This window comes from Anolis carolinensis, chromosome 4, assembly GCF_035594765.1.
Source record: "Anolis carolinensis isolate JA03-04 chromosome 4, rAnoCar3.1.pri, whole genome shotgun sequence".
Lineage (NCBI taxonomy): Eukaryota > Metazoa > Chordata > Lepidosauria > Squamata > Dactyloidae > Anolis > Anolis carolinensis.
The window spans coordinates 169,692,193-169,704,642 of NC_085844.1; the positions used below are offsets into that span (position 1 = coordinate 169,692,193).

At 42.0% G+C, this 12,450-nt stretch overlaps 1 protein-coding gene across 1 annotated transcript in view; it reads right to left on the reverse strand.

Moving 5' to 3' along the window:
* ror1 (receptor tyrosine kinase like orphan receptor 1) overlaps positions 1–12,389 on the reverse strand; it is a 231,820-nt gene extending 219,431 nt beyond the window's left edge. Inside the window, exon 1 of the mRNA XM_008109320.3 lies at positions 12,131–12,389. Within this exon, the coding sequence (XP_008107527.1) occupies positions 12,131–12,242 (112 nt within the window). The 5' untranslated portion in view covers positions 12,243–12,389. The remainder of the gene's footprint in view (positions 1–12,130) is intronic.
* Between the last annotated feature and the right edge of the window lie 61 nt (positions 12,390–12,450).

Sequence of the window (12,450 nt, forward strand, 5' to 3'; positions counted from 1 at the left end):
TCCGAGAGGTAGATTTCTCTCACTTCCTGTTGTCTCACTCCCATTTCTTAACAATAAGTCATATGTAAGTCATATGTTGGTAAATAGGGACTGCCTGTACTTCAGAACCTCTCATGAGAGAGCACTTATAAGTCTAAAAAATTAGGGTGGGACTCTTGTGTTATTTATCAACTATAGAATAATGCCTTCCCTTATTTGGCCTTTATACAGGGACATATCTGAGTTGACAAAGACTCTGAAAAGAAAGCACTGCATTACAGGGGGTTTTTTTGCCTGGCAATCTGCTTCCTTTTCTTCCTAATCTTCTGCCTAGCTGGAAATCATTTAGCAGCATTGGAATTGGAACAATTGTGAAGGAAGGGTAGAGAAACACAAATTTTCACTTTTGGGTTGTAGCAGACTATCTGCAATAAACAATGCAATACTAAATACCTTAGCTGGGAAGGAGTGGGCTTCTGCTCCAGTCAATCTTTCGTAGCTGTATGTGCTTGTCTAAAACAGGAAAGGTAGACAGCAGCTATCTCCAGAATCACTGGCTCTACATGTGCAAACAGCAAAGCCAGAACAAAAATGGAGAGCTGATAATCCGGCCTTACCAACTACCCCAAGCCTAAAAAGCACAGATAGAAGTTTGCCCCCTAAATGGAAATAAGAAGAAAAGTGAAGGGAAAGGACAGAAAAAGTTACTCGTAGATGCAGTTTGGAAGAATTCAAAATGTTCTCATTTACAATGCTTACTTGATTTAATTGTTTCATTTAAAGTGTCCATGATGTCAATTCTGTTGAAAAATGTTTAATTGCTTTTCTTTATTGTGGTGAATGAACCTAGCCCTACTCCTTTCTTATTTTTGTTGCCAGTATCAAATTTTCAGTAAAAGTAATACCCAGAAACACATCTACTTCATTAACTTCCACATACTATGTAGAGAGAGAGAAATGGAGAAAACAACCTTTAAACAGAAGACAAGTTCAGAAATCTGAATTTATGATACCAATGGAGGTTGAAAGATGGTTTTATGTAGTACATACCTGAACCCTTGAGTGTATGCTGAGGGACAGTCTTTTGATCATTAGAAGTAGCTAGAAAAACTAACCGTTTGGACCTTTTATCTGCATCATAATTCATTTAATAGGATCTCTATTTAAACTAAGGCCCACCTATGGATTAAGAGAAAGGAAGGTTTGTAAAAGGGTATATTTAAATTAACATTAAAATGCCATCTATCAGACCAAAGACTTGAACTAGCATTTGCTACTAGGGCTTTGAAGTGGCTTTAGATTTTCGACATTAACAGACACTTTACAAATGTGCTCTGAATTAGCAGAACTATTAAAATACCATCTAGTTTTATTAGCTTTACCCTTTAGCTTGGGTCAAAGGGTGATAACTTCGGGGTCAAGGAAAGAGAGAGTTTAAGGGGGGAATTTCTAGGTCAACCAAAACCATATAAATCCACCTGGGTTTCTGAAACATGGACAGCTATGTATCTGCATCTGGCAAACAGAAAGAATTCTGCAAAGCCAATGAGGAACAATAGGGGAATTTCAGTAAAATAATAATAATCAAGAAATGACCTTAAGAAAATATGCACACGAATAAGGTGTACCTCATGAAGAAGCATTCTCTCCGTGTAGGCAACAGAAAGCATTCAGACTCACAGTTCATTATCACATTTGTGAAACAAGGGATCTCCTATGATGATGTGAAATTAGTATGTTGAACCAGTATCTCTGGATCTACATTCACAGCAACTGAACACACAGTATCGCTCTAATGGTGTCCTCTGTATCTGCAGGGAATACAGTCAGATCATGAAACCATGGATACAACTCAACAACATTGAATTATCTCCCTTCCAGTCTTAGTATCTTATAGAGTTGCTTTGGAGGATCTAGAGCAGTGGTTCTCAACCTGTGGGTCCCCAGAAGTTTTGGCCTTCAGCTCCCAGAAATCCTAACAGCTGGTAAACTGGCTGGGATTTCTGGGAGTTGTAGGCCAAAAAACCTGGGGACCCACAGGTTGAGAATCGCTGATCTAGAGACTCCAAGAGAGGTATTTATTTTATTTATTTACAGTATTTATATTCTGCTCTTCTCACCCCGAAGGGGACTCAGGGCAGATCACATTATACACACATAGGGCAAACATTCAATGCCCATAAACACATCAAACAGAGACCGAGACAGACAGACACAGAGGCAAGTTAACCTTCTCCTGAGGGGATGTTCGATTCTGGCTACAGGGGGGAGCAGCTGCTTCATCATCCACTCTGACAGCACTTCCTCATTCCAGGTCATAAATTAGTTAACCTTGCCTCCCCACCTTTTTTTATAAGTGGTACCTTATTTCCTACTTGATAGATGCAACTATCTTTCGGGTTGCTAGGTCAGCAACGAGCAGGGGCTATTTTTTATTTTTAATTGACGGGTGCTCACCCCGCCACGGGCTGGCCTCGAACTCATGACCTCATGGTCAGAGTGATTTATTGCAGCTGCTCAACAGCCTGCGCCACAGCCCGGCCCCAATCCTCTTTAGAGATTTTCTATGTCCTCCAAGACAACTTTTCCAGCCCCAACCCCACACACCCCAATTGGGCACAGGTAAATGAAACCATTGATATGAGATCTGTGGTTACTGCATCTCACTGTAGTTTAATGAAACCATATCCCAAAACTTTGTATCAAGGGCCATGCACATCCTGTTTAATGATTCCCAGGTCCTAACCCAAAGACTACGCAGGTCAACTTGGGCTCAAATAAATCCTTATACTATATATGTAATATGTCTTCAATATTGCACACCTTTAGTAGAGGGAGTAAACCAGTGCCAGGGGCCACTACTCAGACTAGGCAAACCATTAAGAGCTGCAAACCAAGGATCATGGTTTTGCAGGGTACTCCTTTCTCCAGCTGACAATAGCCAATTACACCAAATTCAAAGAAAATCAGTCTGTCATCATCAGCAACTGGAGGGAATGTTTATTTAGCCATCACTTTCTCAAGGTTCTCAATTTCTGCCATGGCAGGAAACAGTTGGATTACCTACTGCAGAAACCCCCAGAAAGATTCAAGAGCTTCCAGTGTAGAGCTAGAAGCCCCCCAGTAGTGTAGTGGATTAAGGCCCTGTGACTTGAAGGTTGGGTTGCTGATCTGAAAGCTGCCAGGTTCGAATCCCACCCAGGGAGAGCGTGGATGAGCTCCCTCTATCAGCTCCAGCTCCATGCAGGGACATGAGAGAAGCCTCCCACAAAGATGATAAAAACATCAAAACATCCGGGCGTCCCCTGGGCAACGTCCTTGCAAACGGCCAATTCTCTCACACCAGAAGCGACTTGCAGTTTTTCAAGTCGCTCCTGAAAAGGAAAAAAAAATGTAGAGCTGCTGAATCTAGAGAATGGGCACAGGAACAAATACATCCACTGGTGCATCACAGGAGTATAAGATGCGGAAATATTACATTTTGCATGCCAACTCACAGATTACCCCCTCCAGCCAGTGTGGCCAAAAAAAGTACTTCCTTCTAACTCTGGGGAAGCCAAAGTAAGGAGTACCACCATGGTTATTATAATCTCTGCTGGGCTTCCCAGATGCTACAGCGTTGAAAATCGGATGTTTCACCAGCTGTTTACAGGCAAGCACTCCAAAATGCCTTTCACTGTTTAGAAATAGTACTGTTGTTTTCAATCCAGGCAGTTAAGAATTGTTTTGAAAATCTGAACTTCAAAACTATACTTAAATTAAAATTAAGATTATTTTTAAAATATCAATTGCCATTTCTTCTGGTCAGGAATGTCACATTCAAAGGCATTCAGCCAGAGCAGAGAAAACTAATTATTGACAATATTACCTCTGGCTCCTGCTCTGGTCAATTATCGAAAGAATGCACAGCTTGGAAAGATGTTTTACCGAGTAGCTACAAAAGAAATATGTAGGAATTTTTTAAATCAGGGAAGCAATCCAAATTTGTCTGCTGAGAGACAGCTTGGTTACAGCATTTTGCAAGAAAAGTGATAGCAATGTGAAATGTAAAAACCCAGCAGAATATTATCTAAATACTGGATTAAATGTGTAAACCTTCAGACAGATAAATTATAGACTTAAAATTCCACAGAAGATTTTCCTAAGAAGAAGATTAAAAACCAATTTACATTTTTGCTGCTTCTATGTATTTCTTTTCCAAAACAAAGTGAGATTTAAATCATTAATTCAGTTCAAAAGAATGCAATAGAATAATCAGAGTATTGATGTGACCTTTTCATGCAGTAAATTTTATCTTATTCCCAGAATAGGTATTTTTTCCTCCTTTAATTGGGCATGCTGGGTGAGATATTATGGAAATGGTAACTTCTCTAGTCTCTGGGCTAACATTCCAACCATTGTGGCCCACATCCTAGTCTTTAAACTTGACACATAAAATTAAAATCAAGGAATAGCATGGCATAGCACCTTAAAACTTATAGCTTGTGGATAAGCAGCACAGGTTTATAAATAGCAACAGTCCCTGACAGTACCATAAACCTTAAAATTTAAGATGTGAAAGTTGCTTCATCCTATGTGATTATGGTGCTATGATTCCACTTTCATTGCCATGGCGATATCATATGGAGTGTGTAATTGAGAGATTAATATTTAGAAGAGAGCTTTCCAAACTGTGTCATGACACATCAGTGTGTCGGCTGAGATGTGTTGCGCAGCTGTAACGAAAATGACAGAAATCTTGGAAATGTATGCTATTATCTTACAAATCCTATTATTCTGAAAAAATATAAATGAAAGGTTTTCATGAAACCTGTTGTGTCACTATAGGTAAAGGTAAAGGTTTTCACCTGACATTAAGTCTAGTCATGTCCGGCTCTGAGGGTTGGTACTCATCTCCATACATGTTGTTATTACACCATAAATTTTGTACGTTTGTGTCACCATACATTTTGTTATTACAATGTATGAATGCGTTGGTATATCTTATTAGAGGTTGGTTTAATCTCAAGTTTGCTAGTAAAACTGAATTACTGTGTCATGAAAGGATGCACATCTAAAAAGTGTGTCAGCAACATGAAATGTTTGGAAAGCTCCGATTTAGAAGATTAATTCTTGGAGTGTCTTTGAGCAAGCCACAAATACCAGGCTTCCAACAGATCTAGCCATGGCAGAAAAAGTAAAAACACATGCCTCATAGCTGTCATTTTCTATGATGCGTAGACTTCAGCCTAAGCCCAGTTTTGCCTAAACTAGAGTGGACCCACTAAATCGATGGAAGTCATATTGATTCAATTGATATATTTTAGCTGGGACTGAAAAGTGGATGTAGCCAATACTTTTATAGCCAGTTCTGCATGTGGTTTTTTTGGTTACAACACTGCCAGGAGGTTTTGGAAAAGGGTCCAGGGTGAACAAACTGTTTTGGCCACAGATGACTTGGACTATAACTCCCATAACCTGGCCATGTCAGCTTTGATTTGCATAAGTTGCAATCCAAAATATCTGGAAACCATCTTGGTGCCTTCCCAATTGGTATCTCTACGACTACCTCAGAACAAGCGTGGATATTATCATGACAACGAAAAGATACATAGCCAAAGCTTTCAGCATGGTTTCAGTCCAAATGAATGTGTTGGCAAATGATTCCTACCTACGCACTAAAATTCAGAAAGATTTACAAGCAGGTTTAGAATTGCAGCCAGACTACCGAGTAAATAGTCTGGAAGCAGGAAGTAAGCCTCCTGGTATCAACTGACATGACAGTGTTTTGGAGCATTAGAAGCAATTTTCACAATTTTAAACATCCCGAGGTGTTGGTACGGAAGCCAACTCTGCAATGATTAATTCCTTGCATTTCAGAATGCAAGTAAAAACATGGAAAACACAGGGACTCGCTCATGTGAAACTGGGCCAAACATGGAGGTCCAAGAGTGGTTCCAGAGACCGATTCTGTCCCAAGCTCTGGGTGCATCTACACTGTAGAACAGTGATTCTCAGCCTAGGGTCCCCAGATGCTTTTGGCTTTCAACTCCCAGAAATCCTAACAGCTGGTAAACTGGCTGAGATATCTGGGAGTTGTAGGCCAAAATCATCTGGGGACCCCAGGTTGAGAACCACTGCTGTAGAATTAAGGCAATCTAACACCACTTCAACTGCCATGGCTCAATGCTATGGAATCCGGAGAGTTGCAGTTTGTTGAGACACGACGTTCTTTGGCAGAGAAAGTTAAATATCTTGAAAAACTACAGTTCCCACAATTCCATAGCAATGAGCCATGGGAGTTAAAGTAGTGCCAAACAGCATCAGTTGTATAGATGTACCACTGATTGTACCAGTAAAAGTTTGGGTGTTTTACTTTCTCTCCATCTTTTCCATTACTTATGTAGCATGTAGCTGTGGGCTGCTGCGTCCATACATGAAGAATACTTCAGCTCCTCTGCACAATTGTTGATTTTTGGGAAATATGCGTGAACACAACTGTAATGAGTGAGAGTGTACATGAGGATGCAAAGGGATCTGATTTTGTCTCAAAATCTTGGCCAAGTCACACTCTCTCCGTCTCAAAAGGTAAAACTTCTCTGAGCAAATCTTGCCAAGAAAACCTCATGTAGGGTTTCACAAAGTGAAAAAAACTTGAAGACACCCAACAACAGCAACACCACCACCAACAACAGGTGCTTCATCCATGGTTATTCCAGGATAAGATTCTTCATTCTGAGAGATATCTCAGAATGCTTTTAAGTATGATTTTTAACCAGCCCCATTTTTCATCATATTTCTATTTCACATCAGATTTGTCCATTCACTGGTTAATAACCTGGAGTCTATGTACATGAAGAAAAGTATACAAAGTATTTAAATTCAGAAATCATAAATATTTATGGTCATTTGTTTTTCATGTTACCATATTTCCAGGCAAAATTGAGGCTGGCAATAATTTATATGAGATTGCCAATCATCTTCCATGGAAGAAATCCATTCAGCCAAAACAATTTCACATCAACAAATCAATTGGTTTACTGAGCAAAGTCCAGAAAAAAGCTGTAAAATGAGTACTTACAAGGGAATGAGTCCTGATTAATTAACCTACATCTACCTAGAAATGCATGGAGTCAGTGTGATGTTGTTTGACACTGTGGTGGGAGGCTTTGGGAAAGTCACGCTCTCTCAGCCTCAGAGGAAGGCAATGGCAACTCCTCTATGAACAGATCTTGCCAAGGGAAAAAATCGGACAATAGACATAAACGATTTGAAGGGATATAACACAACAACAACAACAACAACAACAACAACAACAACAACACATCCATGGCTCACTGCCATGGCTCAATGCTATGGAATTGTGGGATCTGTAATTTGGAAATGGACGACCAACACTCTTTGGTAGAAAAGGCTAAAGACCTTGTAAAACTGCAACTCTCAGGATTTCATAGCACTGAGCCATCGATGTTAAAGTGGTACCAAACTGCCTTAATTCTACAGTGTAAATGCAGCCTCAGTTACCTCATGAAGAGCAAATGAGATGAACCCACAGAAGCATCTCTTCTTTCATTTCAATATGCATGAAATGAAATGCAGGAGAGGGTTTTTAAAAAAGGAAATTCTGAATTTTTATCAAGGAATGTAATAGCAAGACACCAATTACCCTAATTAATGTGACATTAAACCATTGCTCTTGACTCTCTTACTCCAATGTTTGCATGTACAGTAGAGTCTCACTTATCCAACATTCGCTTATCCAATGTTCTGGATTATACAACACAGTCTGCCTTTTAGTAGTTATTGTTTTTGTAGTCAATGTTTTCAATACATCGTGATATTTTGGTGCTAAATTCGTAAATACAGTAATTACTACATAGCATTACTGCGTATTGAACTACTTTTTCAGTCAAATTTGTTGTATAACATGGTGCTTAATTTGTAAAATAATAACTTAATTTGATGTTTAATAGGCATTTACTTAATCCCTCCTTATTATCCAACATATTCGCTTATCCAACGTTCTGCCGGCCTGTTTATGTTGGATAAGTGAGACTCTACTGTATATGTGTGTGTTAGCTTAGGATGTTGTAACAAAAGCAATGAACTGTTGTGCCACTTTAAAAACGTAATGTTTGGCATAGGCTTTCCTAGACTGAGGCCCATTTCATTGGACACTGCAGGCAGGCTGCAATCTGAGAAAATCTGTGCCAAAGAAATCCTGTTAGTCATTAAGGTGCAGTTTGACACCACTTTAACTCTAACTGATCGATGTTGTAGAATCATGGGAGTTGTTGTGTTGCAAGTGACAAGTTTGGTGCCTCACCAAACTACAACTCCCATGATCTCACAGAAATGAGCCATGACAGTTAACATAGTGACAAACTGCATTCATTCTACAGTGTAGATGCATCTTTGGTTTGTTTTAGGTTTCATCTGGGACTACGCCAATTAGGTCAGTGGAGCTTGGACAATCAACATTGTGGACAACTCCCATAATCCCACATCCAGTGGGAGATGTGGTCCAAAAGAGTAAGTTTGCCCAACTCTGTCAAATAGTTCCCAGCCTGTGCTGTCGATGGTAAGAGGCAGAAGGAACACTGTGTATGCGGGTAGGATTTGATTTGGCTCCACTAAAAAGCAGCAAAAACCTGGAGGCGATGGAATCAACAATGAATGAATTAAGAGTAATTTGATTATCAAATTCATGCAAATGTTTGAAAAGCAAGCCATGAAAAGCACAAAAAGAGGTGGAGCAGAAGGAAGAAGTGGAACAAAACAAACAGAAAAAGGATGTGGCGGGAAAGGCGGAGGGAAAATACATCAGGAGGAGCTTCCCTCCACCAGGTTATCCATTCTAATTAATGCCGTTTCACTGCTATGGCTCAATGCTATGGAATCATATGGGTTGTAGTTTGGTGAGTCACCAGCACTCTTTAGCAGAGAAGGCTAAGGATCTTGTAAAACTACAGCTCTCATGATTCCACAGCATTGAGGCATAGCAGTTTAAGTGGAGTCAAGCTGTATCAATTCCACAGTGTAGATGCACCCTAAGAGGTTTCTTTTGAATCACTACTGATCCCTAGCAAAGCTCTTCACTGTAAGGCAAAAAGGCGCTCAAAGGCTATTCTGAGCATGTGTGGAGTGTTCCCATCATCAACCATCATTAGCCACAACCCAGGGCTCTCCCACACAGCCATATAAGCAGAATACTAAGGCAGAAAATCCCACAATATCTACTTTGAACTGGGTTATCTGTTCCAATTCAAAGAAGAAAATTTGGGATTTTATTCAGCTGTGTGGAAGGGGCCCAAGCTACACACATCTGGAGTTTTTAAAGGCACACTTGGCACAAAATGCAAGTCCCGGAACTTGTTCATTTTGCCAATTAAAAGACTGGACAATGGCCACCGGATCCGGGAAGGAAAAAGAAAGGCTGGTAATACTAGAATTGGGAGCTGGCAGGCTGAGGGCCCTTCCACACAGCCCTATATCCCAGAATATCCGGGCAGAAAATCCCACATTATCTGAATGTTCCCAGTTCAAAGCAGATACAGTAGAGTCTCACTTATCCAACATAAACGGGCTGGCAGAACAGTGGATAAGCGAAAATGTTGGATAATAAGGAGGGATTAAGGAAAAGCCTATTAAACATCAAATTATGTTATGATTTTACAAATTAAGCACCAAAACATCATGCTTTACAACAAATGGATAGAAAAAGCAGTTCAGTACACGATAATTACTGTACTTATGAATTTAGCACCAAAATTTTACAATTTATTGAAAAATATACTACAAAAACATTGACTACTAAAAGGCAAACTGCGTTGGATAATATAGAACCTTGATAAGCGGAGCTTAGATAAGCGAGACTCTACTGTATTGTGGGATTTTCTGCCTTGATATTCTGGGATATAGGGCTGTGTAGAAGGGCCCTGAGAGGTGCTTCTTTTGAGGGAAGAATCCTTTTGCAAAATGAGGGATATTGTGTGTCATGCCAAAAATGGGAAGAAGAAAACCAGAATGATACTCCTGCATTTCTACACAGCCAGATAACATGATTCAAGAGGTGTATTAATCATGTCCACAAAATCACGGTCCCTAGTCCCATCGATAGGGAAAGAGTCGCCAATCCTCACTGTGGACAGAAGTGCTTTCTGCATGTGCTCACAGGTACCCGGATCCTAACTCAGAGGTACTTGGCACATGCTCAGAGGTCCTCTTGACCCATTCCGAACTCAGGTGTTCTCTTTACACCTCCCGTGCTGAGATGCACATGCTCAGAGGCACTCTGCCCACTTTTACATGCTCCTAAAGCAGAAATACTTTGCACACGGTAGTTTGCATGTGCTCAAGAGGTCCTCTTTACACCTTCAGAAGTGGAGCCCCTGGTGGCGCAATGGGTTAAACTCTTGTGCCGGCAGGCTTGCTGACCAAAAAGTAGCTGGTTCAAATCCAGAGGGTGGGGTGAACTCCTGTCTGTCCAGCTTCCCATGTGGGGACATCCCACACAGGTGGTAAAACATCAAACATTCGCCCCCTGGGCAATATCCTAGCAGACAGCCAATTCTCACACCAAAAGCGACTTGCAATCTCTCAAGTTTATTTATTTATTTATTTACAGTATTTATATTCTGCCCTTCTCACCCCGAAGGTGACTCAGGGCGGATCACATTACACATATAAGGCAAACATTCAATGCCTTTAACATAGAACAAGGACAAGACAAACATAGGCTCCGAGCTGGCCTCGAACTCATGACCTCTTGGTCAGAGTAATTTGTTACAGCTGGCTGCAGCTGGCTGGCTGCTCACCAGCCTGCGCCACAGCCCGGGCCCAGTTGCTCCTGACACACACAAAATAACCCCAGAAGTACTTTGCATGTGCTCAGAAGCACTCTGGCCCCTTCTACACAGCTGTATAAAATCCAGATTATCTGCTTAGAACTGGATTATCTGGCAGTGTAGACTCTGATAATACAGTTCCGATAATGGAGTTCAAATAATACAAACAGTACAGTGTGGAATATCTGTCTTGATATTCTGGATTATATGGCAGTGTAGAAGGGCCTTTCTGTCATCTCTACACAATACTCAGAAGACCTTTACACATGCTCAGAGGCACTCTGCACTCTATATGATTGGAGGTCCTCTTTACACATTCCTAAATCAGAGGAACTTTGCGCATGCTCAAGAGACACTCAATCCTCTTTCCGTGTTCCTAACTCGGGGGTATTTCCACATGCCCAGAGATACCTTGTCCTTTTTATGCATTCCAAACTCGGTGTAACTTGCACATGCTCAGAGATCCTCTTAAATCCTCCTAAATCGGGGGGGGGGGGGTACTTTGCACATGCTCAGAGGCACCTTACCCTCTATGCATTCCAAACTCGGTAACTTTGTACATCCTCAGGCGTCCTCTTAACGCGTTCCTAACCTAGAGAAACTTTGCACATGCTCAGAGGCAATGCATTCTTAACTCGGAGGGTATTTTGCACACACCCAGAGGCACTTTGTCCTTTTTATGCATTCCAAACTCAGAGTAATTTTGCACTTTTTACGAACGAGCAAGCGTTTAAAGAATAAGTCTTTACTGGCTTCGACTTTGTCTGGAATAAAAGTTTTTGTACAAGGTCTGGTGGATGAATGGCATAAGCACTTTGCACTATTTTAAATTTTGTATATTGAATATTATAATTGTTTTAACTGTTTTAATGTTTATTTTATTGTACTATGGTGTACTTGCATAAATTGCCAGTCTGTAAGCCGCCCTGAGTCCCTGCGGGTGAGAAGGGCGGGGTAGAAATGATAGACAGAAATAAATAAATAAACTCGGGGGGGGGGGGACTTTGCCCATGCTCAGAGGCACCCTACCCATTTTCACACACTCCTATAAAGTCAGAGCACATCCTCAGAGGCACTTTTGTCCACCTTGCTAACTCAAAGGCACTCTGCACGTGCTCGGAGGCACTCTTTCCACGCCCCGCTGCCTCCTCCGCGCAGGGAACACCTTTACGGGGAAATCCACCAAAGAACCCCTGCAAGGAAGGACTGCCTTCCAAGGGTGCAAAGACGGGGTCTCCCTGGCCCTGGGGGCACGGGCTACCTCTCCCTCGCCCTCGCCCAACTCCACGCAGCGGGAAGGGACGCCCTGAAGGCGCTCGGCTTACCTTGCGGGGCTCCTGCCAAGCTGGGCGCCCGGAGCAGGAGGAGCAGGAGTCCCAAGGGCTGCAGGGAAGCCGGGCTCCTCTGCCCGACGCCGCCCGGCCGGAGATGCCGCATGCCTCCTGACCTGGCTCCGCTTCGCCCACTCCAACATCCAAGGAAGCGGCGCTGAGACTCTCAGCCTCGCCTCCGCTGCGCCGGACCCACACTGGCCTTCCTCCCTCGCCTTCCAAGAGCGCGCTCCCGCCTCTCCGCCTCGCTGGCTTGTCACTTGCCCGCTCCCTGGGCAGCCCCACTGGCAAAGCAACGCGGCCCTGCTTGGCTC